We start from the raw sequence: 27,056 nt of genomic DNA, 5'->3' as shown, positions 1-27,056 counted from the left end.
AGTTCCAACACTCCTTCCTCGTCCGGTTCTTTCCCTCCTCTGTCTCCTTCAGAACCCCACTCCCATCTATTTGAATCTTCTGAGAAAGAGTACAATGACGCGAGCTCTTTGCTACCGGACTGGTTTCTTAGATCAATTACATACTTATGACCATCACTCTCGATTGAGAGCGTATTGCTTTTTCAGTTGTGATTAGCTTTGGCCATGATCAGCCACCCCCTTCCTAGAACAGCGTTGTACGCTTTCCTTTCCAATGGAATGACTACAAAATCTAGAAGGAATTGTTGCGTCCCAATTACCACCTTTTGTGCCATGAGGGTACCAAGGGGTTTGATACCGTGTTGATCCGCACTGACCAAGTGGAAGGTTGGTGGCCAGAGTGTAGGCTTGTCAAGGCTTCGCCAAGTTTCCTCTAGTAGTACGTTGACTCCGGACCCACCATCAACAATGGTGTTCGTAATCTTTTGTCCCATTATATCCATCTCTACTACTGCGGGTTTCCGTCTGACACCCACTGCGAGTAGCATAGGATTCATGGCATCCGTACCAGATTCCTTCACCGGGTCCGTACCGGATTTCGCCATCGTTTGGTGTTCCTGACCAAGTAGTGTCCCCGGTTACATTTGTCAGATCCATCCTTAATTGTGGCATGGTGTGTAGAAGGTCAGACACTCATACAGGTTTTGTGGTTTGTAACATATGCTTGATGATAGTTTTCTCTGGTTCCAACCGGACTGGTGTATCCGTAGCCAGGTGCGAGGCCCACCACTCTCCAGCCATCGCCCGCTCGATATCCACCCTCGCCTCCTAGAGCCTTTCTTTTCCTGTGTGAGGGTCCGGGTACATGGCTTTCTTGTTTTGCAACCTTGCGATTGCCAGTACGTCTTCTCCTGATCCCTCCACGTCGAGCATGTTCATTCCTTTTTGCTTTGGACAATCTATGTCCTCGTGATTTCCTGGCCTGCACCATCTGCACAGCAAACTTCCTGCATCACCTCCATTTTGGCATTCTCAAGCAAAGTGACCCCATTCATTGCACTTCCTGCATCGATTCATGGGTCGCCCCTTCCCATCCTATTGAATTCTACTCCTTTGTGTGTTATTACTGGAACTATTGTTACCCTGCCGATTGTTTCTGTAGAGTCCAGGGGAGGCGTCAGAGTTTGTTGTTGGCTTCAGAGGTTTCGTCGGCGGTGTGGCTTGGTTGGCTTGGGCGTAGAGCACTTGTGTGCTCTGTGCTTTCAAGTTGTATGGGCATTCCTTAGAGGAATGTCCCATTACTTGGTAGATGTCATAGAAAACTTTGCGAGGACAACTTCCCTTAGTGTGTCCTTCAGTCTTGCAGTCAATACACCATAGTTCTTTTCCTTTTCTACCACTTTCCTTGTCACCTTTTAACTCCTCCATCATCCTCATCATATCCTTCCGGAGTGCTTGTACGGTTTCGGATCCCCCATCGCTATCTTTGTCTGTGCTATCACCATCGCTCGCCCGTCGTTTCCCCCGGGATGTCTTGTTTTCACTTTCAATATCCATGGCGCGGTTGTATGCTTCATCGTACGATGGCGGAGGGACCACTTTCATCGTCCTTCTCAAGGATGGTAGCAATCCTTCCACGAACCACCGCTTCTTGAGGACATCCACCAGCTCGTTCTCCATTTTGTTAAGTAGTTCCCTCAGCCTTCTGTTATATGCATGCACACTTTCGTTTTTTCCTTGTTTGGAGTTGTAAATTTCTGCCACAATTTCGTTGTCATCCCGTAGGAGTTTGAATTCTTCCTCGAAGGCCTTCTTCAGATTGCTCCAAGACGTTTTATGCTGGGCATCGAGGTCTGTGTACCAATCAAAAGCTATTCCTCGCAAAGTGGCCGGGAATGCCTTCACCCAATAGTCCCGGTCGTCCTGGCCATTTGCTTCCCAGATGGTGATGCATTTCTTGCAATGCCGTATGGGGTCCTCTAACCCGTCGCCCGTGAATTTCGGGAGTTTCTGCTTCTCCGGAGTGTGTGCCATCGTTCTTTTCTGTACAATTTTATGTAGTGCTTGGAAATGGCTATAGGTCAGGACGGTACTATGTGTCCGGGAGGTACCATACGCTCCTGGTCTAGTCGGGCCCCTATCACCCGGGCTTTGGACACCTTCGCTTCTATAGTCCCTCCTTCCCACGGTTTCCGGATCTGACCTTCCTATTTTGATGCCCTCTGACAAGAACAATTTTTTAATGCTAGACAACGTTGCTTCAAAAATAGTGGCGATTTCCTCGTGCAGGTCTCGTACAACCTCCTCTCCTTGTTCGGAAAATTCCGATTGGGTGCTTTGCGATTCGGCTCTAGAGTCTTCTTCACTTGACGTGGAGTGTGGGGCCTGGTCGGCGAGATCTTCCTCCGCTACGACTGGAAGTGGCAGGTTCCTGGCGACCTCGGCCAACTCCTTCCACGTACACGGTTTTTGCCTCTCCCGACTACGACTCCAACTCACACTCAGACTCTTGTTATGTTTCTCCGGACTCCTCGAGTCGGCAACCTCCCTTAGTCGCCGTCTCCTATCGGCCTGTTCTTTTATGCGGAGAGATCTCCGTACAGTTCCCTCGTTTACTCCTTCAGTAGTAGTGGTACATATGTCTCTGTTCGGCCGTAGGGGCATCAAGTGCCAGAGGTACGGATCTGACTAGCCTCCCTGTCCTCTTCCTCCCTACGACTCCGTTCCTCGTACCGTCAGAGAACTTGTTGCCGCCGAAGTTCCTTTGCCGTTTCCTCCCTTTGGTCTTGGAGAGCAATCAAATTTCTATCGAGTAACCTTGGAATACTCCTGAGTAGGTCAAAGACGGGGGTGTTGACAGTGAGTTCACCACGTACCGTGCCTTCCGAGACAGCTCTCTCCTAAGCCTCTTGTTGCATGTAATGCGTGACGGACAAGTCCCACAACTCCACCAAGTCTATCGTCAACTGATCCTCTCGTTTCTCTTCTGTGGTACTCTCTTCGTGCGTGTCGTTGTCCACGACAGTTAATTGTTGGTTAAATGGTCGGCCCATTAATTGCTTCCGCCTGCCGCCATAGTTATCTCCAGGTTCGTTCAGGCAATGGCACCAAAATGTTTAGTCCTAAATGTATAGTTGGTGAATAATCAGATAACACAGTATTTCCCGCACATACCAAGTATTCATGAAACAAAACAATTATACATCACATCATAAATGACAATGATAATATTTAGACCAGAAAAGTTACATCTTTATTCCAGTGTCCAGAATTGTCCATAAATAATAATCTCCCTGTCGAGGTTCCAACCAAACAATATATAGACCCGACAATTGGTCAAGTTGCCAACCGTCACCAACTCCCAACTACCCGACGAGAACCTCTTGGCGACAAACATAACATAAACACAACATACATACATATAGATCTTATTCTTACTAACATACTTTATTTACCCCTAACAGATACTCTTCTGAGGGCATAATGAGTTGGCCAAGGACATTCTTCAAACAAGACACATGAAAAACATTGTGAATCCTGTTGTTTAGTGTGAGCTCCAACTCATAAGACACTTCTCCTATCCACTTCACAACTTTGTTATGTCCATAGCATCAGGGTTTGATTTTTTCACTTCGCCATCTTAAGAGAGGCTTGCTTGTATGGCTGCAATTTCGTGAACACCCAATCTCCCACCTTGAAGGACCTCTATGTTCTCCTCCAATGTGTATAGATCTTTTGCTGGTTCTATGCTTACCACAGATTATCCTTCAGTCCCCTCAATATCTTGTTGCGATTCATTAAGCCACTTGTTGCTGGCACCCTACAATCTAAAAGCAATAGATCAGAAAACACTAGCACATCATAATCGTATCGAGCCCTATAAGGTGTCATCCCAATAGACATGTGGTGTGAGATATTGTAGCAGTATTCACCAAGGTGCATCCATTTGATCCATGCAATCTTCTGATCTGAGACATTTCCTCAAGTACCCCCCAATCCACTAATTCAGTTTCTGTTTGTTCATCAGTTTGGGGATGGTAGTTGGTACGAAGTGTGAGTTCTATACCTATCAAGAAAATAATTCTTGCCAAAAAGAACAGAGAAATCTATTGTCCTCGCCATTGACAATGTTCTTGAGCGAGCCATGTAGTCTAAAAATCTCCTTAAGGAATATGTCTGCTACTTGATAAACCTTGAATCTCAAGCAACAACAATAAAATGTACATATTTTGTGAATCTATCAACCTCAACATAAATTCAAGAATTGCTAGTCGTTGGAGCAGGCCTATTGGAAAAATTTGTTCTCCTTTGTTATGTTGGCAATTCATGCATTCTATAATGTGCTTATCAGAATCCTCTAGTAATGTTTTCCATGAAAACCTTTCACAGATCAACCTGTATGTTTTGTAATACCCTTGACGTCTGATGTTCGCATATCATGAAAGGATTCCAAATTTTTCTTCTTCATCTTAGACTTAGGAACCAAAAGGACTCCATTTTTATAGAGGATTTTCCCTTTCCTCACAACATACTTGTCATGTTTCACAACCTCATCAATGATGTCAGTAGCAAATTTATTCTTCAGACTTAGCAATAATGGAAACCCTCCAATCAGCAGAAAGAGTAGATAACAAGCATAGCAAAGGTCTCCTCGAAAGTGCATCAGCAAAATATTCCTCTTGCACTCTATGTACTCATTTGGAAATCATAACCTTGCAGCTTGCTTACCCATGTTTGTTCATAAACATTCTGATTTCAAGAAGAACTTCAAACTATTATGGTCAGTTGTAATGTCCCCACTTTGAAATAGGATTTAATAATATATAATAATAATAAATTAAAATACAAAAGATTTAAACTAGCATTTAAATTAGAAATAAAATAAAATAAAATATAATTAAATTTTAATTAAGTTAATGAATGATCAAAAGACATGGAATGAAAAGTTGTGACTCCCTCAATCTAGAGATATAAAAGGGGGAAGAGAACCTCATTTGAGAGGGGGAGAAATTTTGGGGAATCAAAGGTGCAGATCTAATTTAAATAAAAGTGTAGATCTGATTGTGAAAGCTTGTGTCCCTTTCCAAGGACAGAAATAATTAAGAGTTGCACCCTTTTGAAGGGTTGCTGATGGTGAAAGGGTGTGTCTCTTGCCAAAGGGCATACATGATGAAAGGGTATGACCCCTCCCTCACATTGAGAGATATAAAGGAAAGGGATCAAAGCATCCACTGACATCACCATCAATCAGTCCAGATCAGAACTGTTATTAAGTTACAGGCAGTAACATCTTTGTTCTTGGTTGTATGCATAGGAATGCGCTTACTATGAAACCTGATAGTGTTCATACTGTCATATGCCCCTCATACTTCAGTTTGAGGAGTCATTGGAGAAGAGTATGTATAAGATCGAACATCTACAGCCATCATCAAGTAAAAGGAAGAACAACATTCAAATCAAGAGGATTATAACTTGTCATTAAGGAGGATAGTGGTTGGCTTATGAACAGATTCCAAAATGAAGAGTTACGCCTTTGCTGAAAGGGCAGACACTGTCAAAAGGGGCGTCTCTCTTCATAAAATCATGGAAGTATATATGAAAGGAAATCTAAGGCAGAAAGGGACATCGAACAACCTTGGAAGGCAGAGGTAATCAAGGAAACAAAAAGAAGTAATAAGATGAAAGGCCAATATCTGCTACGAATATGATCAGCCAGATATCCGAACTGGTATGGATTTCCAGGAAATATATATAGCAAACTGTCAATGCATTATATGGTAATTTTCACATGATAGTATCTGTATATTCAAAGTATTAATATCTTACATATTCATGTTTGATGCTGATTACATTCTGCCTATTTGATTGGCAATATATTCATGTTTATGAATCTGATCTATGATACTGCTGTACATTATCTCTAGAGGGAGAACTTCTATTAAGGCACCCTCTCAGACAGAGGGAGAACTGCTATTAAGGCACCCTCTCAAACAGAGGGAGAACGGTTAATGAGCCACCCTCTTTACGATTGAGGGAAAACTGTTATTAAGGCACCCTCACAAAGTGGCTTGTTTAGGGAGAACCGTTACTAAGGCACCCTATCAAGATAATAAGAATTCCTATGACTGACCCAAGGTTTCTGATCTTTACATTACAGTTGCTGTTTGCAAAATTATTTTAAGTTTCTTATGAAACATATTTAGTCTTCTTTATTTTATATAATTAGCCTTCTCTTATATATCATGATCGGTTCATTGTTTACTTAGTATGTTTATAATTAATCACTTATATATAATTATTAGATTATCTCCTAACTTGTTGCAGGGTTCTTTTATAAAAGGGTTAAAGGTATTCCTTCTCTAACCCACCCTTATTGGCTGAGAGTTGTAATCTAGGGCAAACAGGGGCATTTTACAAAAGGGGACATTACATCAGTCTTCACAGCAAATTTTTCACAAACTAAAGATTGTCTAAACTTGTCCAATGCATGCAGGAAGGCCAACATCTCCTTATTAAAAATGGAATCTCTTGTAATGTCCCCTTTTTTTGAGAAGAATTGATTAATTAATTTAATTGGTTAAATTGTCCAAATAATTATTATTTTTTATGGATAGATTAATTAATTATTTTAATTAATAATATTAGGTTAATTATTTATAAATTATCAAATAAATAAATAAAATAAAAAATAATATTTAATTAATTTAATAAAGTGACTAATTAAATATTATTTCATAAAGTCACTTCTAGAAGCTTCTGGATGTTGGGGTAAAAAAGTATTAAAGGAGATCAAGATGAAGCTTCAAAGCAGCTTGGATTTCGATTTTGATTTTGATTGGATTTTGTAGAACCGAGAGGTGTCTGCAGACTTTGGTCTTTGGGAACAAAAACTCCCATAGATTGCATAACTGAAGGAGTGGAAGACCTTCCGAGGGGTTGCAGCTGAGAGTGGAAGATACTCAGTTTTCCTTATAGACCTTAATGAGTTATTACACTTTCATGGTGGATGGGTATTCATGGCATCTTCAGAATTTCAGATTGAGTGCCCTTTTTGCATCAGCTTTCATTGAGGCTAGTAGGCGATATTATTAGTGGATGGTTGGAGGTTGAATTGTATGAAGTTTGGTCAATTTGCAGGTCTGATAACAACATCGACTTCAGCCTATATACCCACGATTTTGTTCATCCTTCATCATTGAAGCATCAAATACTAAGTTTGAGGACAGCGATATTTTTGGAAGTCAAAGGTATTCTATCAGTCTGAATCAGAATCATACCAGTCAGCTGTGTTCCTTCGATTTTGCTCATACCACTTCCCTTTGGCATCAAATCTCATCATTGATGGTAGCGCTACCCTTGTAAGGTGAAGGCGAACCTTTTAGGAGAGAAGATTGAGGGTTTACTGCTGATCATCATTAAATATAAGACCTTCCATTAGCAGCAGCAGGGGCGATTTATGAAGGGGGTCGAACTGACACATTGGAGGCTCCTTTGACCTTGATATTGCTTACTTCTTCAAGGCGCTGTATCCCTTGTTCATTTGCAAATAAACTTCATTGTAAATTCTCAGTTTTGTATGCATAAGTTTAGGACTGTCATTTGTCTTCAGAAGTATGAAAATGGTCAATTGATATCAGTCCATGTGTCTGATTATATCACAGTCATTGTAATGTCACATGGGGTTATCATATGAATAAAGATTGAAGGAGTATTGGTTGCATCTTAAACATAATCTTTTCTGAGGATGTATGACAACTGTTTGTCATAATGTCAGTTTGTTGTTTGTTTTGATTTTTGGACCTAGACTCATAAATATCAACAATAGATAGTTACATATGCATCTCTAGTTAACTATCAGTCAAAGAGAGTCATCTAGAAGTTGATAATTCATAAGATATTCATGTATGATGATCTTCAATACAAACTGAAACTCTGTCAGCATAACACACAAACCTAAGAACACCATAACACGCAGTTTTGGGCAGAAAATATTCCTTGTTCTCAGTCATTATAGAACAGGGGATATTACATCTCTCTTCTCTAATCTACTTAATTTACTGCTCTCAAAAGCTTCAGCATGGTGATAGTGAAGAAGATTATTTACATCCCTCTGAGAGCAATCTTCTTCCTATCTATTGTGAAATTAAGTTCCATAATCTAATAAATATGTGAATACTCCCCTAGAGAGTGCAAGCATCGTACTCCCAAGACCATGTCAGTATCCCCCAAACCAATCACATAAAAGTCATCGTGTACCTTATCATCTCCTAGTGTGATATTATAATGTCCACATTTTTAGTAAAGAGATTTGTGCACAATAAAGCCTAGTTTGCAAGCTCTTCCAGAGGCTAATTTGTTTGCTGTGGGAACTCCAAACTTCTTGAAGTACACTGGTTTTGTATTTCACAGTTTCTATTTATAGCAATGAGCTCAATTGGCAGTATGTATCGCAATGACACTTTTAGAAGTGTTTTCAGGCATTGTTGTGGTCTACAAACTTCTTGGAGCAGTCATCTATTTTCAATAAGTCACTTGGTTGGTTATGATCATCATCCCAAGGCTTCAGAATGACATTAGTGTGATCAGAGTATATTTCTGATAAAGTTTTAGTACATTGTGCAACTTGGATAAGTTATTAAAATGATGAGAAATATTAAAATGACAACTTAGTGTAATAACTCATTGGAAAGGTGATTAATTGCTATAAAAGTTTGATGCCTAGATAAGGGGGCCTTTGCACACGAAATATTATTATTTCAAAAGGTCTTTATGACAGAAATAAAGTTAATTATTATATTTCTAAATTGCAAATTACCTCCAAAAAAAGCTTAAAAAGGGGGTACTGGGGCTCATTGTTGAAAATTTTGATAAAAATTATTGTTATGCTGCAAGAATGAACTTGGGTTCTTCCACAATCTTCTGAGGACGAAAACTCTCTAAAGCCTTCTAGCTTTCGGTTTGAAAGATAATCCCTAGCTAGACTGGTGTGGTTTCATTCAGAGACCGCCATTGTGTTGTAGGTTGAGATCCATTTTTGAAATTGCAGATATGACGATCTTTGTAGTGTTTTGAGGAGAAGATTTTGGTTGTGTTTACAATCGAATTTCAAACTTAGTAGTGTTTTGTTTGTTGCGACTTTGGAGGTTATTTCTTGCAAGCTATACCACTTTGCAACTAATCAAACTCCACCATATCAAGTAGCATTGTTTGAGATTGGTATAAGGGTTTATTGAATAAATATTACTTGTTCTTGAAGCCATATGTGTTTTGCGAGTCGCACAGTATGGAGATTGCTATAGTTACATTATGTTGATTGTACACCCATCCTTGCTAGGCCGTACATTTATGGTGGGGCATGCGAGTTCATTGGCTAAGGAACTTTTGTTTTGAGACTCTTCCTTCATGGTTTGGGGTCGCCCCTGCATTGTTACTAGTTACCAATCATTGGGTTGGTGGAAAAATATGTATTTGATGAGATTTTGCTAAGCCACCATTCCTTCATTTCAGACTTGCATGTGTCTGAAATCCATTTTGAGATTCATGTATTCAACTTCCAGTGGGATATGGTGTGAAAGAGAGTTGTTTTTGAAGTATTCTACTAGCTTGTCCTCTTGCTTGGTGCATTGGGTATGATTTGATGTAGTTTTTGGACATTTTCTTGCTGCCCAGAACTTCTGCAGCATATTCACAAAGCGTAACATACATCTAAGAGTGTATTCCACTTCAGTCATTCACGTATATTGTTGTTATTTTCAAGCTGGGTGGTTTATTTATGATTTGGGTACCTTTGGGATGTGTTTCAACAGTTATTTCCTCATATCAGCACTTGTATCAGCATTTTATGACAGCAGTTGATTGGTGTTTATTTGCTTAAAGACTAACATTGTAGGTTTCAGATGGTGATACCACCGAATAGCTTTCCATTTCCTAAATATTACCACCAGTAAGTCAATTTGACTATTGCTCATACTTACCCGATTGAACAAGTGGTTTGTAGCCCACCACTGGACAAGTGGAAGGAGCTTGTTATTTAATTTCAATTGTACAAGCTTCCCCACTATTAGTGGATGTGCCCCACTTGTTATTTACTTTTTGTTTAAATAAGCTTTCCCATTGAAAAGTGGATATGCCAATAAGCTTTCTCATGAAAGTGGATGTGTCATTCTAATTCTCATTGAATAAGTGGATGCTTACTTTTTGTGAATAAGAGGTTTGGCTGGCTAGCCACCTAATGCATTTCTTTCAGCAGTTTGCTTTCAGTACTTTCTAATTCAAAACATTGTATGCTCTCACCTTGCACTTTCTGAGATTTGGGAGATCAAAAAGTGGCAACGAAGTTGAAATGCATTTCAATTTTGTCGTAAGCTAACCTATATTTTTGAAAAAGATTGAGGGTGGTTATTGCAAATATTGAGTTGCTGGATTACTTGGTTGCACGGAATGGTGGATCAATTAACTATTACAATGAAACATTCAAATTCTCTTGCCATTAATCCTCTCTTCATCAGTAAACCTTCATCAATAAAGTAGCGAGTAGCCCCAATCTCAATCAAAACAGTCATCCTTTCTCTTGCTAGCACTCCATGTACCTTGCTGGGAATATATTTTGTGACTCTAGGGAGAGTACCAAAGGTGCTTTCCCTTGTGGATGTGTGTTCTTTAGCAATGTGGTCGGCAAACTTCAAATACCTCTGGTTCATCTTTTGACTCAAAATCTATACCAAATGTCCATGGCTCTATACAAGACAAATACAACTTCTTACTCCTAAGTTGATTCTTTGTCTCATCCATCTTGATCATTGTGGGGGTAATGCCTTGGTTTGAGGGATTCTCATAAGGGGAGGCTTCTACTGTGCCATAGATGGTAAAATCTTGGAGGCCACCTTTTGGTCATTGAGTCCTTCAAACTTAAAGAGTTTTTTTTATAGCTTCTTGAAAGGTTCAAATCAAATGCCCTTCCCTTTGGACAACTTTGGGATGCCTTATACAAAATTACCTATGAGTCTCCTTTCTGTCATATTGAGAACCATCATTGATAGCCTCTAAAATTCTACCACATAGTGCTCAACTGCACCCTCTTGCCTCAATTGCGCTAGCTCCTTGAAGTAAATCTTTGTATCCTTCTTGTCAAACCTCTCCATCAATCTTTGGCTGAAGGCTTCTATGGTACTGATAGAGCTATGTCCTTGCATCGTCATGCCATGGTACCCCCATTCATGAGAGACACCCTCCAAGTGTAAAGCGACAAACTTGATGGCCTCTTCTTCAAGCATTGTGTTCAAGAAGAGATATATATCCAACTTTTGCAACCAGCACCTAGTTGTATAGCCATCTGATCCATCAAATGTGGGTATATAGATCTTTCCCAAGAAATGTTGGATGTCCTTGTGGGATTGTTCATCGTGTCTTTTTCTCCCTTGTCCATTTCTTTGATATTCATAATACTGGGTAAAAATCATGTCCCGATGGATGGTTGAGTCAGGGGAATCATATTTGGTGTGATGCCTTGCCATTTTATCCTATTGTCCTGTGGGTTGTTCTTCCTCTAAGAGTTGTGTCCCATCTTTCTAAAATTTTAGCTCTAAATATCATCTAAGGCAGGCTGATTGAAACCATGTCATTTGTTTTTTATTAAGAAAACCTTGTCATTTATTTTAGGCACCATTACGAAGGAAGCACATTGCCACCTACAAGACTTGCAAGTTGAGATGCACTATCCTAGGGTAAGATACAAAGGGACTTGTAGCCTGAGGCTCAATACTCTAGGCCTACATACAAAGGACATGCAGGCTGAAACTCACTGATCTAGGGAAAGATATAATGTCCCCAGTTTGAAATACAAGTTAATGGTAAATAATAATAATAAAATTTAAAATTGAAATATACAAGTATAATTGAATATAATTAAATTTTAATTAAGTTAATGAATGGTCAAAAGACATGAAATGAAAAGTTGTGACTCCCTCAAACATGAGATATAAAAGAGAGAAGAGAACCTCATTTGAGGTGGATAAATTGGGAATCATAACTGCAGATTTGAGTTAAATAAGGATTGCAGACCTGATTACAAAAAGTTGTCCCTTTTAAAGGGCAGAAATAATAAAGAGTCGCACTCTTTCAAAGGGTGCTAAAGGTGAAAGGGTGTGTCTGTTGCCAAAGGGTATACATCATGAAGAGGTGTGACCTCTCCCCCCACATTGAGTGATATAAAAGGAAAGGAATCAAAAGCCTCCAGGGATATAACAAATGATCAGACCAGATCAGCAATGTTATTTACAGGCGTTTGCATCCTGGTTCTTGGTGGTATGCATGGGGATGTGCTTAATATATGAAGCCTGATTATATTCTTATGCAGAATTTAATAGTAATATTAATATAGACTGCAATATGAATGACAGACCTACTTAATTGCATCTACATTCATAGTACATTGAAGTTAGTAAACTCCTAGCCTATTCCCTGATTTGTCATGCTCCCGACCTGATATGTGGTGAACAGCAAATCAATCATTGAAATTGTCTTACAGAGTAAGACTTCACAATTTCATGAATCAAACAGAATCGCTTATCCCATGAAGCTGGGCTTGTTACACAGCCTCACAGCATCAGCCTATAGGATCGGATCTCTTATATAAAGCAGCGACCATATTCATCATAATTGATTTAGGGGTGCGATTACATTCCTAACTACTGATTAGTTCACATGAATTAACAAAGGGGCAATGGTCAAACCATGAAATGGCGCATCCCTCACAATCATTGCAACCCTTGGAAAGGGTCACGACTCTCCAACGTCTAGCCAATAAGGGATGACTCCAGCACCCAGATTAAAGCATGGAACAACCTTGGAAGAGAGGAGAACAAAGTGACCGAATCTGACACTACTGTTAGGATAATACAATATTCTGGATTTCCTACTTTCAGAAATAAAGGTATTCCTCCCTTAACTTACCCTTAGCTGTTAAGAATTGAAATCTAGGGTAAACTAGGGCATTTTAAAAAAGGGGACATCACAAAGATACATAATCAACATATCTCTGAATCAGCAAAACAAAATCTTTCTCCAACTGTCAAGTTGTCCTTCACCCTCTCGTACAAGCAACAAACTCCAAAAACAATCACCACCACATTCACTGTCTTTGCATCACAATAACCTAGAAGAGAGGAGAACAAAGAGATCGAATCTGCAACTACTGTTAGGATAATACAATATTCTGCATTTCCTACTTTCAGAAATAAAGGTATTCCTCCCTTAACTCACCCTTAGCTGTTAAGAATTGAAATCTAGGGTAAACTAGGGCATTTTAAAAAAGGGGACATTACAAAGATACATAATCAACAAATCTCTGAATCAGCAAAACAAAATCTTTCTCCAATTGTAAAGTTGTCCTTCACCCTCTGGTACAAGCAACAAATTCCAAAAACAATCATCACCACATTCACTGTCTTTGCATCACAATACCCTACTAATGATATGATCATGAAAGCACTTGCACATGACACACTTTGCTCATTACTTCATTATCTTCACCACTACTCCAATACTCCTTCAAAGATGCACCATCACTCTGATTTGATCTTCTATATATATGCCATCTTCTTCATTACAAACATCAATTAGGTCGGCTAGAACAAGGGACAACCATAGGTCCTATCAAGTTAGCTACCAAACACAATTGTCGTGAATGCAGTCCAATCGTGGAGATAGAGAGGACCAAAATTCATCATATTACACTTCTTTAAGCAACTCCAAACAATATACACGCTAGCGCACATCATCCAATGTCGACTACAAGGTAATGTGTAGATAAACAATGTAGCACACAACCAATCGGCCCAAAATGCATCATTCAAATGAAATAATTCAATGCGGATCCCCACACACCATACGTAGGACCCAAACACAACTCAACAAACTCTCCAACGTCGGCACATATCATTAGGAACTAAGCACAACCCTGAAAACTAACTTTTGTCAAACAAACAACCATAGTTACCCAAAAGCATAGCATCAAACAAAATGCAGCACCAAACTAAACATCCAACACCATGGAGAGCTCATAAGGATTTTCATAGAACATTCAACAACAAATCCAAACACTTCTTTCTCACTATCACATTAATACAAGCTAGCACAATAAAAACTATTACAAAATACCTCATCAACGGACCGCCAAGAAAGACAACCCTAAGAAGAACATCAACAAACCTTCTTGCGAAACACTTCAACACTTGAAACTAGAATTGAGACAACACGAGCATTAGAAACATGTCCTCCAAGACGCAGCACCTGAAACATCAATGCAGAAGAATGTGGAGCATTCTCGAACCAGTCAAACCACTTTTGCCAAACAACCAAAATGTCAACAAACAACCATTACAAACCACTTCAAGCTACAACACCAGGGACCTAGAAAGATAGCAATGTCCACAGAACACAGACATTAAGTCCAAATCTGCAGGACCAAATTCACAACAGTGGAGGAATGCATAGCATTCTTCCAGACAAACATTAAATACTCTTTCCTACATATTATAACTCACCATACTGCAAAACCTTCCATAAACATCATTGGCCAGACAAAGAGTGTCAGGACCAATGAGAGCACATCCTTAACTATCACCATCAATCATTACCCAAAAGAAATCTTCATTATACCAACACAATAGCTTCCCCAACCTCAATACAATAACCCAGACAAAGTGTAGACATCGAACACCAAAAAAGGTGGACATCCAGAACCCGAAGCAACTACAACCACCAACCTTCAAAACTGCAAACAAACTCTACATATGACCATATATTAGCAACATCAAAAACATCATCGATACATCGGGAACATCAACAATATCAGCAACATCAATGACCACACAATCAATTGCACAAACATCATCAAGGTCAACACATATTGTTAGACATCAATGACAAAACATATTGCCAACAGTATTATTTCAACTTAGCTTGGCTCCAATTTTTAATGTGTTGCAAAATATTTGCCCCAATGCCTTTGATATCAAGAACACCATTTTAGCATGAATATAAAGCAAAATGTTGAAAAACCCACTTCTGTAATTGAGCACTTTGTGTTTCTCAATTGTTCTCATGCACACACTCAGAGTAGTCATATAACTCAATGGTGTGCTTTATAGTTTGCTCCTTGCATTGGTAAAAGTGCTAAAACTCCATATACTCATCCTCATAGTGTCTAAGGGGGTGCTATTCCTCCTACAAAGGATTGACAAAGGAACTCCATGTAAAAAAAAGGATTGTGGTCTGGTTCCCATTGTTAACTAATTGCGTGGAACACTAAAACAGACATCTTCAACACTACCCAAGACATCTCCTCTTCATCACCAAAATTGAATGGGCATCTCAAGCACTACCAAAGGAATCTTCTCTTAATCACCAAAATTGTTGACAAAGAAATATGCCTCTAATACTCGCACCTTCTTCTCCAATGTTGTGGCATCAAATTTGACTTTGAAGTTTGAACATAAAGATATCCAAGTTGACTTTAAATAATGTTACACCATCAGTCCAAGTTGTAGCACATGTTCACATAACTATCCAAAGAGTTCTTGGTGTTGCATTACGAGAGCATCTTTAATCATTTGAGGAATGTGCATAGACAACTTTGATGTTCGCTTGTATGTGCGAACCATTTTACTCTTCCCTTGACATTTGTCTAGATGCTCAAAAATTAAACCCAGTGAACAACCTTCCATGTGTTGTTGTGCACGCATTTTTACATGGATAAGCTAAGCATTACTTTGATACCGATGATCTAGATCTTAGAGAACGATAAGATTATAGATTGTGCAAAACAAAGTAACCTAATACACAATAAATGAGAGCAAATTATCTTTAGCAATTGCATGCTAGTTCTATTAAAATATGTTACAAATAATAAAGCTAGGAATAAGACTTCCTAAAACCAAAAATGGGTAAAAACATCAAACTGGTTTCCCAAACTATTTAGTTATCTTAACTACAACATGAATGCTCAAATGTCTATATATACAATATAGTTACAAAACAAGAGCGGAATTCAAAAACATTCATGTCCCAAACCGCTTAACATTCCAACTTTTGGGTAGCTATGTTCTTGAGAATTGGTGTTTCAATCCAACACCTGAAGAAAAAGCTTAGTTGGATGGCACTGTGGAGCACACACATATAATCAGAGGCGGTTAGGTGGGAGGGGGGTAATCAGTATAAGACAATCTTTAACTTTTTAAAAATTCAACAACCACACTAGAAAAATCACATAAGATCTACCGACTCAGAAACACAAAATTTATGTGGAAAAACTTTCGAGAGAAAACCACCAAAAATGACTGCTTGGATCTACTGTCCAAATCCAGCCAAAAAAAAAAACTCTCTACAAAACATTTGTACACACCAACCAACTGGTGTCCCTTCTATTGAGATGCGCCAACCTCCAAATGAACAAAATTTCTCCTTCTTGAATATTGTTTTTTCAATATATGACAATCATTCATTCTACTCTCTTCATAAAATTTCTGCTTGTATTTCGAAGGATATCACATTAATCCCTTACTTTGTTTACCCCCAACTCATCTTGCATTTATACCACCTTAACGCCTCTTCAAGTGGGGGCGACTTCTCAAAGAGGTGTTGTGATCTTTTCACACATCGCCCCATTGCTAACAGGGACCCCCTCTTTTCCAGCTTTCTGCGTTGTTTGCTTAGGGTTTTGGCTGCTTAGTGGGCAATTTTGTGTATCCCGTGCCCAAGTCTCGAAGTTTTGATCATGCCTAGTGCCATTTAGGGTTTTGAAGTTATAGGATCAAACGCATAAAATTGAGATTTCTAAATGATCCTATTTTTGTCTAAGTGTAGACCTTTTTCGGAGCGTTAACGTGTTTTTAAATGTCCTCGTCGGTGATTTTAAGTGCTAAGGTGTTTTCAGACCTTTTGGAGTTGTTTTCTCGCTCCTAGGGAATTATTCAAGTTGATTTCGCACTTTATCCCGATAGTTTTCCTTGTGTTACGCTCCAGTTTTTTATGAATTTGCCTAAGTCCAGTTGAGTTTTATTAAATTGCAGAGTTTCTAAGTGATTTTGAGTGGAAAAATCATCATTTTTCGGAGTAAAATCCATATTCTAAGGGTTAAACGATCAAGATTCCATGCTAGAGGTTCTTTTCCCCTCATATTCCTAACCGCCCATGGTTTTCCCCACTCAAAATCCGGACTAGACATGGATTTCCCTAGAAATCCATACTCGCCCCATTTTTCCACCACTTTTAATCCATACTGAGGTCGTTTTTCCCGTGGAAGATTTAAATTTTGACTATCAGGATTTATCCTGACTACCCATGTTTTCCCACCAGGCAAGTATGGACAAGGTTGTTGATGAGGTTTGCATTCATTCCACACCTGGGTCAATTTTCCACCAGGGATTTGTCACAAGTTTTTTGAGGATTTTTGTCCAAATTTTTATCCAAACTCATAGCGATTTTCTACTGAGAGTGTATTTGATGATTTTGAGTCCCGGATTTTCATCCAGATTGAGGTCAATTTTCCACCAGACGGGTTATTTTGGGTGATGATTTAATTTTTTGAGTGGAATTTTCATTCCAGACTCATCTCGATTTTCCCCTGGCCTATTTTGTGTGAATTTTGATGAGGATTTTTGTCCACACTGAGATCGATTTTCCCTTGTGGGGAAAATTTTGGCATTTTAAATGAGTTTAATGGGATTTTTTAATCCCTACTCATATCAATTTTCCCTTATGGCTCAATTTTTGACTTGAATTGAAATATTTTAAATAAATGAGCCCAATTTTAATTGTTTTTAAATGATGATTGACGATTATTTAAAATTTAAAAAGAAAATTAAATAACTTGCAATGAGCATTTAATGTTTTTTACCCTTCTAGAAGCCAATTAGTTTTGCCAAACAAGTATAAGAGCAAGTTTTTTATCCCACATTGCTTCTGTTGTAAAAGTGAGAGGCAAAAGCAAATATAACAAAGGAGTCTCCAGCAATATTTTATTTTTAAGTTTGTTAGGTGTCTCCATGTTTGGCGATTTTTCTCTCTTATTGGTGAATTTTGGCGAAGTGTTGAAGTGAAGTGTTTGATTGAAGGCCCCCATTTTTTCCAGCTTGGCAATCCTCTCCATTGCTGCCACTGAGGCTTATTGCCTCCATTATTTCCCGATTTTCGATTTTGGTGAAGTTCACCATTTTTGGTGAAAATCACAATTTTTCAAGGATGGTGATTTTCGTGTTTGATGAACTTTGGCGATTTTCCACCATTATTGCTTGCTGTTCCAGATTTTAGTTACAAATTGTTGGCAGATTGGAGGTGCATTGAAGACAATTTTCAGATTTTCCAAGGATGGTGCCATAGCTGGAAATTACGATTTTGATTTGGCAAGTGTTTGTGCCATTATTTTGGTGAATTCCCTTCACACTTGGTGGCTGCCATCACTCCCTACTTGCTGATATGTAGCATATCTGAGTTTATCCTCAACTGTTGCAGATTGCTTGACCTTCATAGCTGGCTGGAAAATCAATTTTCAGACTTATATCTTGTTCCCAGCTATTTTGTGCCTTAAGCGATTTTATCCGAAGGACTGATTGGGGGCATTCTCAATCAATTTTCAGAGTTATCTTCCATTGTTGCAGATCTGAAACTCCATTGTAGGGGCAATCCTCAAAAAACATTTTTTTTCCAGCCACCTACCTACCTTGCAATTTCACTTGGGAAGCATTCTTGCTTCATTCCAAAGTTTATTTCTGAGTATTTTATCATTCCTAAGGGTGCTGGTAAGTCTGAAAACTTCATTTCCAGATTTGTCTTCAGACTAAGTTTTCATTTCCAGCCCTACATAAATGCTCAAATTTTCTTATGTTTGCCTTGGAAAGTTGATTCTCATCAATTTGTGCATATCTAGGTAATTGCAACATCTTTTAAAAGTTTAATTTTTAGGTTGTCTTAAAATTTGTTGACCTCCATTGTTGACTGTGGAAGGTGTCCTTAGACATACTTTGTGTGAAAACACAACCTTTCACACCTTTCCTTAGTCACAGTTGATCCAGTCTACTCCTTTGCACTTTAGTGCACACAATTTCTAAGTATAAGGAAGTATAAATGAATTTCATAGAGCGTTTTCATACTCTAACGTAGTCACATTTCGAATCTAATTGTCAAGCTCTACCAAGAGTGTGGACTATTTTCTTGAGTTCATGCTCTAATTAGCTTAAAATCTTTAGGAAGTTAGGGATTTTATCAAGAATACTATCTATTTTCCTAAGTTCTAACTTCAAGCTTTGTACACGTGCAATGTCGAAGTCCGGATTTAAGGAAAGGAAAGAACTACAGAAGATACTGGAGACTGGATTCTATCCAGAATCCAAGTTGTCATCCAGATGGAAGGAGATCACGTATACAAACATGCATTTTCTAAACCTGAACCTGATGCAACAGCGGATGTTCGGAGTCGGAAATCAGATTCCTTCCCTAGCATATCTAAACATTATGAAGAGTGGTATTTTTCATGCCACTGGATTTCCACAATCCATACAATGTAGTGAGCTTATCCTGGAGTGTGCACGATGTTATTATCCTCGCTCGCGAATGATCAAAACTCCTAAGGGCGTTGTCATTGCCTACCTTGCTGAGGATGTTATTGATGAGATATTCGAAATTCCATGCGGAACAGATATGAAGGATGTGACCAAGGATGAATATCAAGAGCGGTACACGAAGAAGATGGATGCGTGTAAGAATATGATAAATAAGGAGTGGATGATTGAGCCTAGGCTTCATCATTCCAATGCTGCCAAGACACTCATGTGCACAGACTTCAAAGAGGAGTATAGTGACTTAGTATTCCTACTCAGCAGAGTGGTGGGGAAGACGCAGGGTGCATTTCATTCAGGATTGTCTCAGAGGGACATTGGTAAATTGATCTAAGATCATAAGTGACAATCTGGACTTTCAGCTGAGGAATGTAGAGCGGCCCAAGACATTCGCCATGACTTTCTACCTGGTATACCTGCTTGCACGGTTCGTTTCATACAAAGCATTGAGATGCAGAGGTGAAGTCAGGAATGGGCAAGGACAATTCAGCAGTCATGAGTGCACCCCCAACTGAAAATGTAAAGAATTGAAGACTATAAGAGAGTAAAATGACGTATTCACAATGTACATCACGCGGATGCTGCAAGGCGGAATCCACAGAAGATTGCCCAAGGAGGCAACAGAGCTAATAGAGAAATATGGATCGTGCTATATTCAGTTTCCCACTTTCACGTACCTTAGGATTCATAGGTTTCAATCTGAACCCTACAAGCTTCCTAGGTATCTGTCCGACAGAACGATCTTGTTGGAAGTGGTGCGACCGCTTCTCGAGTTTCATGCCATTCAAAGAGAGAAGCATAGGACAGGCATGACATTCCCTATTTCAGTTGGGAACACATCGGAGGTTTGCCAGTCTGCCTTAGCCGCCAGCACTACAAGTGAAGAGCTTGCATTCTATCGATTTGCAACCTTCAAGAAAAGAGAAAGATTTGATCCAGATAAGAAAGTTGGAAGGATCAGGGGAGAGAAGTTCATCCACAACGTAGACATAGAAAATTATTGGGCCGACCTGATGGATAAGCAAGCAGTGAAGAGAAGAATGTAGTCTAGAATGTCAGTGGATTTCATGAGGAAGTGTGGACTTCTCCTCATTCTTGATCAGGCGTTAGATGACAGGGATCATACACATCCACAGTATGAGAATGTATTGATGAGAGAGGTCTTGAGTTTCTCCCGTGCATGGGTAGATATTCAAATGAATAAGTTAGTTGATATGGGTGTTCCCTTCACTTATGAAAAGATGAAGCAGGAAGCGTCTGCTTCCCAAGATGATCAGAGGACTATCAGTGATGTCAGGATTCATGCAGACGAAGAGTCAACCTCCCAAGAGAAGGAAGAACACGCCAGGAGGAGTCAAGGCCAGAGGGAAGAAAATTGAGGAGGTGAAGAAGAAGAAACAAAAGATTATCACTCCTCCACCTGTCATTCCTTCACCACCTCTCAGTGTCTCATCAATTAAGGTGATTGAAATAACAGAACAGAATAGCGAAACCCAACAATGTTCCAACACAGTGATACTACCAAAAAATATTTAGGAGTCACATGCCACAACGACATCTTGTCATAACCCCACATTTTTGTAATTATTTAATTAGAGATAACATTTATACCTTCCATTATTTAATCGATGATCATGTTTTAATTATTATTAACTCTTAATTTAACTTTACCATAAAATGTTGTTAATTGAATATAATTATTGATGCATATAATGTGTTACTAAATAAATATAAATATACAATATAAAAAACTTAATGCATTATAAACATTATGATTAAGTAATGAGATCTTATCACTATACGATAACATTAAATAGACCCCATATCAATATACATAAATAAAATATTTATAATGCATTTTAAATAAGCGCTAGACTTTACCGAGGGTGTTGCACCCAGCAATCACATTGTATGTGATGCGGTGCGTATAACTTGAAAGGCGCCGAAAGAAGTTTCGGGTGGGCCAGGGTGCGGTGACTCCAACAGTCACCCACGTTCACTCCTGCCTCAGCAATCACGACCCATGGCTGGGTCCACCCCAGCCCCCCGATGGTATTAAAGGCATAGCGCGTGGGGAAGAGGAAAAAGGAAGGAAGCGCACGGGAAAGGGATAAAGGAAAGAAGCGGCAGGAGACGCTGGTAAGACACTTACCGCACTTATTTAAATCTGCAGTAATATTTTGATAAATCAGTGAGGTTTCATACTTATAGATAGGTAAATATATAATTCATAGGTGCATAAATTTATGTAGCTGTTAATTCAATATATTTACATATACTTAGATGTGGCTAAAATACATTTTTTACATAAATGGAAATTATATAATGGAAACAAATATAATCTATTAACATATATATATATATATATATATATGGGTATACAATATGAATACATCTACATGTGCTAAATTAATAAGCAGATTACAACTATAATTTGGGGAATAAATAGCATTATTCAATTAAGGACAAGTAGGAAGGAACTAAGATATTACCAAGATGATGAATAAGGCAATTGCATATCCAAACCTGGTGAGATAGATGAGGAATTAAGCAACAGGGATAGCAGGAACTAGGCCTCTGTCAGGTAGGCCACCCACTGCAGTTGACTAAAGGTCTACTAGCAGTTGGGCCAAGGGGGAGTGTACCGCCCTTGGGCCTAATAAGCGCTATGGGCATCTTATGGTAGGTAGTCCTCTCGATCTCATTAGGAACCAAATATGGGGATTGACTTATTGATAACAAATGACTTAAGTGAATTTGGCTAATTACACTCTAGATAAATCATTCATACCCAAGAATCAATCGTTGAAATTCATTGTTTGTATGTTTTATTTAGATTGCGGAGTTGGGGACATTACACATCTGCACCTCCAAATGAGAATGATGATCAGTCGGGATCCCCTACAGTCCATTTGGAAGTCAGTTTGGGAAATGAGGTATACGATTTGACCAAGAATAATCCTGATGATGGTGATGTTATCTCGACATTGAGAGGACTTGATCAAGAGATGTATCTCGATGATGGTATGGAGATGGCCGCTATTCCTGATTGGCTGATGAGAAGTATGGAGAAGAGTAAGAAACTGATAGAGGTACAGCCTATTGATAACATTGATGATTACCTAGCTAGGAGTGCTAAGGAGAAAGAAACCAAGAGAGCTGAGATTTCGATGCACATAGTTAGAGATGAGACAGGAATGCGGATTGCGCAGGTTGTTGTTCCTATTGCAGTCGTGACAGTGGACATTGCTACTCCTATGGATTTCCAGATTACTTCAGTTGCCCTTGGTCGTACATCAAGAGAGCAAGAGTTTCAGGAGGTTGGTGAAAACCTTAGAGAGATCGACGCAAGGTTAGACAAAGAGATTGAAGAGAAAGAAATGTACAGAGAAGAGAATATCAGGCTTTGAGAGTATATAGCGGGGATAAGGTGCGAGAATCCCACCCTTATTCCCCCTATTGCAGTTGACCATGGATTACATTCACACTATGACGTAGCGAGAGATACATTCTCAGACATTGAAAAGTGGATAGAGGGTGCAAGAAAGCAGACAGATGATTTCCTTACTCAGTTTGTCCAGGCATATGATAGGACAACAAGCCTCGTGTTTAGAATCCAGTATTTGCAAGGAGTTTTGGAATAATTCCGGCCTATTCAAGAGAAGACTATTCCACGTCTCAAGGCTTTGAAGAAGATTCCTAATTCAACCTTGGTCAACGAGAACATTGTGCACAGAGGGAGACAGATATGATTTACATGGCTGGTATTGTTCATTGGTCGTGAAGAGATCGTCTTATGAGAACGCCCAGTTGAGTTGTATGGAGATGGAGGGATTGATTCATGACATTCAGATGAGGATCCTTGCCTCAATTGAGGAATTATTGGGTGTTGATGTTAGTGATGCTAGTGGTTTACACTTAGCCGAATTAAGAGACAAGATGAAATTTTTGTATTTTTGCCAGTTGGACTCTTTGAAGAAGAGTCAGATAGATGACTTGGTCTCTTTGTTGATTCATGTTCATAGTTCGCAGAAGCTCATGCCAGATTGGGAAAACACTTTGGATGCTTGCTTGGATTCCCTGGACGTTATTGATTTGCAATAGGATACCTTGCCTAGCATTTCCATGGAGGAGTTAGATTTTGTATTGGCTAGATTCTTGGAGTATGCTAGGAGAGAGAGAGAGATGCAGGGAGGAGTCTTCTAGAAGATTCCCTATTTGGTGACTACGTATCTTTTTATTGGGCCATATGATGGTGGCGCCGTTTTTTATGTAAACCCTAATTAGGGCAATTCTAGGGTTTTTTTGGCATGATCTTGCTTGTTGATCTTGTATCAATCTTGGCCATCCATTTTGTAAGAGACTCTATATATACCTCCTTGTCTCTCATTTGTAAGGGAGTTTTGTTGTAGAATTGTTGGTATATGCTGCAGTTATTTGAATGATAGTCATTGTTCAATTGTTGGTATATGTTGCAGTTATTTGAGTCATAATCATTGTTCAATTGTTGGTGATTGTGCTCTTCAAATGTTGTCTTTGCATTCATGGTTCTCAATTCCTCCAAGTTAGATTACAATTTTAGATTAGAATTTATTTTCATGTTTGTTAGATTGAGTAATAGATTTGTTGAATATATTTGTTTGAAATCCTTAATCCATACCACTAGCCTCTTGCCACTGATAAGTGTGCCTTGTGTGGTCAACTAGAAATTGACGACGCTTAACTTTAATTATTATGCAACCTTTTACAAGCATCAACTTGGATGGTGTCAATGTGTGATGGTAATAGTCTGAAAATCCTTAAGTATACCTTAGATGATTGCACTAAGCTTGTGTCAATACCTGTTTGTGAGACCTTGCCTAGTTTGATTCCACTAGATTTGGTCATCATTTCCTACATTCCTAGCCCTAGAATAGATTTCCTGCACCCTATTCCTTTTGCCCATTTTCTTAGTAAGAATTAAATCCGGAGTTTCATTGCTAAATCCTAAGTTGTCAGTACACCTATTCCGCATCTTCATGATCGAAGAAGATAATCCTAACATTTACGTAAGTCCCCAAGTGAACACAGCAGTTCACATCGACCATTCAGTTACCCACTTGTCAAGACCTGACATGTAGAAACCTTGGAATCATTTTAGTTTATCTTATCCTTAGCATCTAAGGTGATTTTGTTCAAGAGAGGGTAAATTACCTTGGTATTTTATTCTGTAATGTTATGTGCATAAAACACACATCAACAAAAGGTTGGCCTCATTTAAAACAAAAATAATTTCAATTCAATTTGAAATATGGGTGCCAAACTACATGGGTTCAGCCAGCCCGTTGAAAAATAATAAATTCAGTGATGTGTTCAATGAAGGCTGACGCATTTTTTGTCTTGATAATCACCTTGAAATAATCGATTAGTGGCCTTTGGCCTTCACACATTTGAATCCCAAATGTTACATGTTAAAGCATTCTATTTTCTTCTCTGACAGCAGCAATATGGTGACAGCAATTTGCTCTTCTCTCCTTTAACATCAATGAAAACAATAATTCCAACATGCACACAAATAGAACTGTTGGTTGTGCAATGACCACCGAGTGGGACAACATGCATGTTGAGTCATGTGCAGTGGCACGTTATAATGCACTGGCATGCACACAACGCATGGACGATGTTGTAGGAGCTTGCCCACTAGCCTAGAGTGCTACTGAGGCAAACATAAGGTGCTCTAAATTTTGAATGGTTGCACTTTGGCTAGAAGAAACTAAAACAAAACTTAAGTATCGTTATATCTTTAGATAATCAGATAGAACCATATCTAACCATTACATACCAGCAATAAAACATAATGCTATGGAAGTCAAAATGCTACAACTATAATCCTTATATACAAATTATTAGTAAAGAACAAAATGAAAAAATACCTTTTTAAGAAACAAAGTAAATAATGAGACCATTACAAATGACTAACCTGACAATATCATCACCTATCTCTGGTGTGACACTGATGCTTCTTTTTCTTATTCGACGTGCTTCTGATGGTGAATGATGATCAGACCTATCATACAGCAAAAGAATAACAAAATATAAGAAAAACATCACTAAAAAGGAAGGATGCCACATTTTTTGTCAAGAGAGACTAACATTTATTGCAAGCACTCTTTCATTGCATAAAGATTTTCATGAAGGATTCTTTAGCAAAAAAGTATATGAAAAATTAGTCACCATAAAAGAAATTCACAATGCCCTTTAAGAGCTTTCTTAACACTATATATTGAGCATTGCCACAAAGAAATCAAATTAAATCTAGAATGCTGTGGGAGGAACATATAAGAATTGAGAGAACAAATCATATCACAAATCTTATGAAATAATAAAATATAAAAGTGCATACTGAATGAAATATATACACAGCATGGTGCTTCGTAAAACAGGAATAAATGCATGAAAATATCGATTGGAGCTCAAGGAATTTATCAAGCCAATTGTACAAATATGTACACCACAATGCGAAAATATTGTTGTACATAATATGATAGTTTTGCGATTTGGTAGATGCCGTGAAGTAAAAAGTTTCCTGATTCACATTGCAAAATTATTCAAAACATGCAAACCATTACACAGATATTTCTACCAAGGAACACAAACACAAGAACCCTCTGAAGACAACGTAACAACATCCTTATCCTTTCTTCTATTAAGACTTTTCCTCTATTTATTCAAGCATGAACTGTGTACTGAAATAAAAGCAAACGTATAGCACTGAACATCACCCAGAAAAAAGACATAATAAAACAACTAACACCTCAAACAAAAATAAAACACAGCATTTGTACATAGAAATGACAAACCATTAAGTCAAAAATTTAAAAAGCATGTTAGATGCAACTTATAGCAGGGCACTTCACCCAAAAAAAAGATATAACAAAGTAACTAACATCTCGATTGAAAATTAAAAAAAACAGCGTTTATAAATTATAACATAAAACTTACAAACCATTAACTCAAAATTTTCAAAACCTTGCTAAACGCAACCAGAACTTACCGAGTAAAATCTCCACCAACCCAAGTGCCATGGGTAGCTACTCTTCTCCTAGAAAAAATAAACAATCACAATCAATTATCAAAGATACTCCTGATATAGATTTTAGATATGATTTTGCCATTACGCACTAGAAGAAATAAAGCATGTAAAATCAACGAAGGACAAAATTATGTTAAACCAAGATAAAGTAACAAAGCATTAAAGAGATTAAGTGAAGTACTTCATGAAACATAAATTGCAATGAAAACAGATTTATATAGAGGGCCTCTACCTTGGACACCTACAAATATCCAAATAAAATATCCAATTCAACCTCACTAGTTTCTATATTTTGACGAAACAGCTTACTTTTTTCCTCAATCTATGTTTAAACTCAGGTGTAACATAAAAGCTCACGGAGCATATAACTCACAAAATTCTCAATTTTCGTC

At 38.5% G+C, this 27,056-nt stretch overlaps 1 protein-coding gene across 8 annotated transcripts in view; it reads right to left on the bottom strand.

Annotated features, from left to right (window-relative positions):
• LOC131080024 (serine/threonine-protein kinase EDR1) overlaps nt 1-27,056 on the bottom strand; it is a 304,024-nt gene that overhangs the window by 102,832 nt on the left and 174,136 nt on the right. For all 8 annotated transcript variants that reach the window (XR_009114112.2, XR_009114111.2, XM_058018115.2 and 5 more), the window contains 2 exons: nt 26,626-26,673; nt 25,552-25,638 (listed from right to left, as the gene is read on the bottom strand). Coding sequence is in view for 6 of the 8 variants with exons in the window: in XM_058018115.2 (XP_057874098.1) it covers nt 25,552-25,638; nt 26,626-26,673 (135 nt within the window). In the remaining 2 variants the exon portion in view is untranslated. The remainder of the gene's footprint in view (nt 1-25,551; nt 25,639-26,625; nt 26,674-27,056) is intronic.

This window comes from Cryptomeria japonica, chromosome 3 (assembly GCF_030272615.1).
Source record: "Cryptomeria japonica chromosome 3, Sugi_1.0, whole genome shotgun sequence".
In the NCBI taxonomy this organism is placed as follows: Eukaryota; Viridiplantae; Streptophyta; class Pinopsida; order Cupressales; family Cupressaceae; genus Cryptomeria; species Cryptomeria japonica.
The sequence above is the reverse complement of the archived record's forward strand: the minus strand, read 5'-3'. Positions and strand labels throughout refer to the sequence as shown.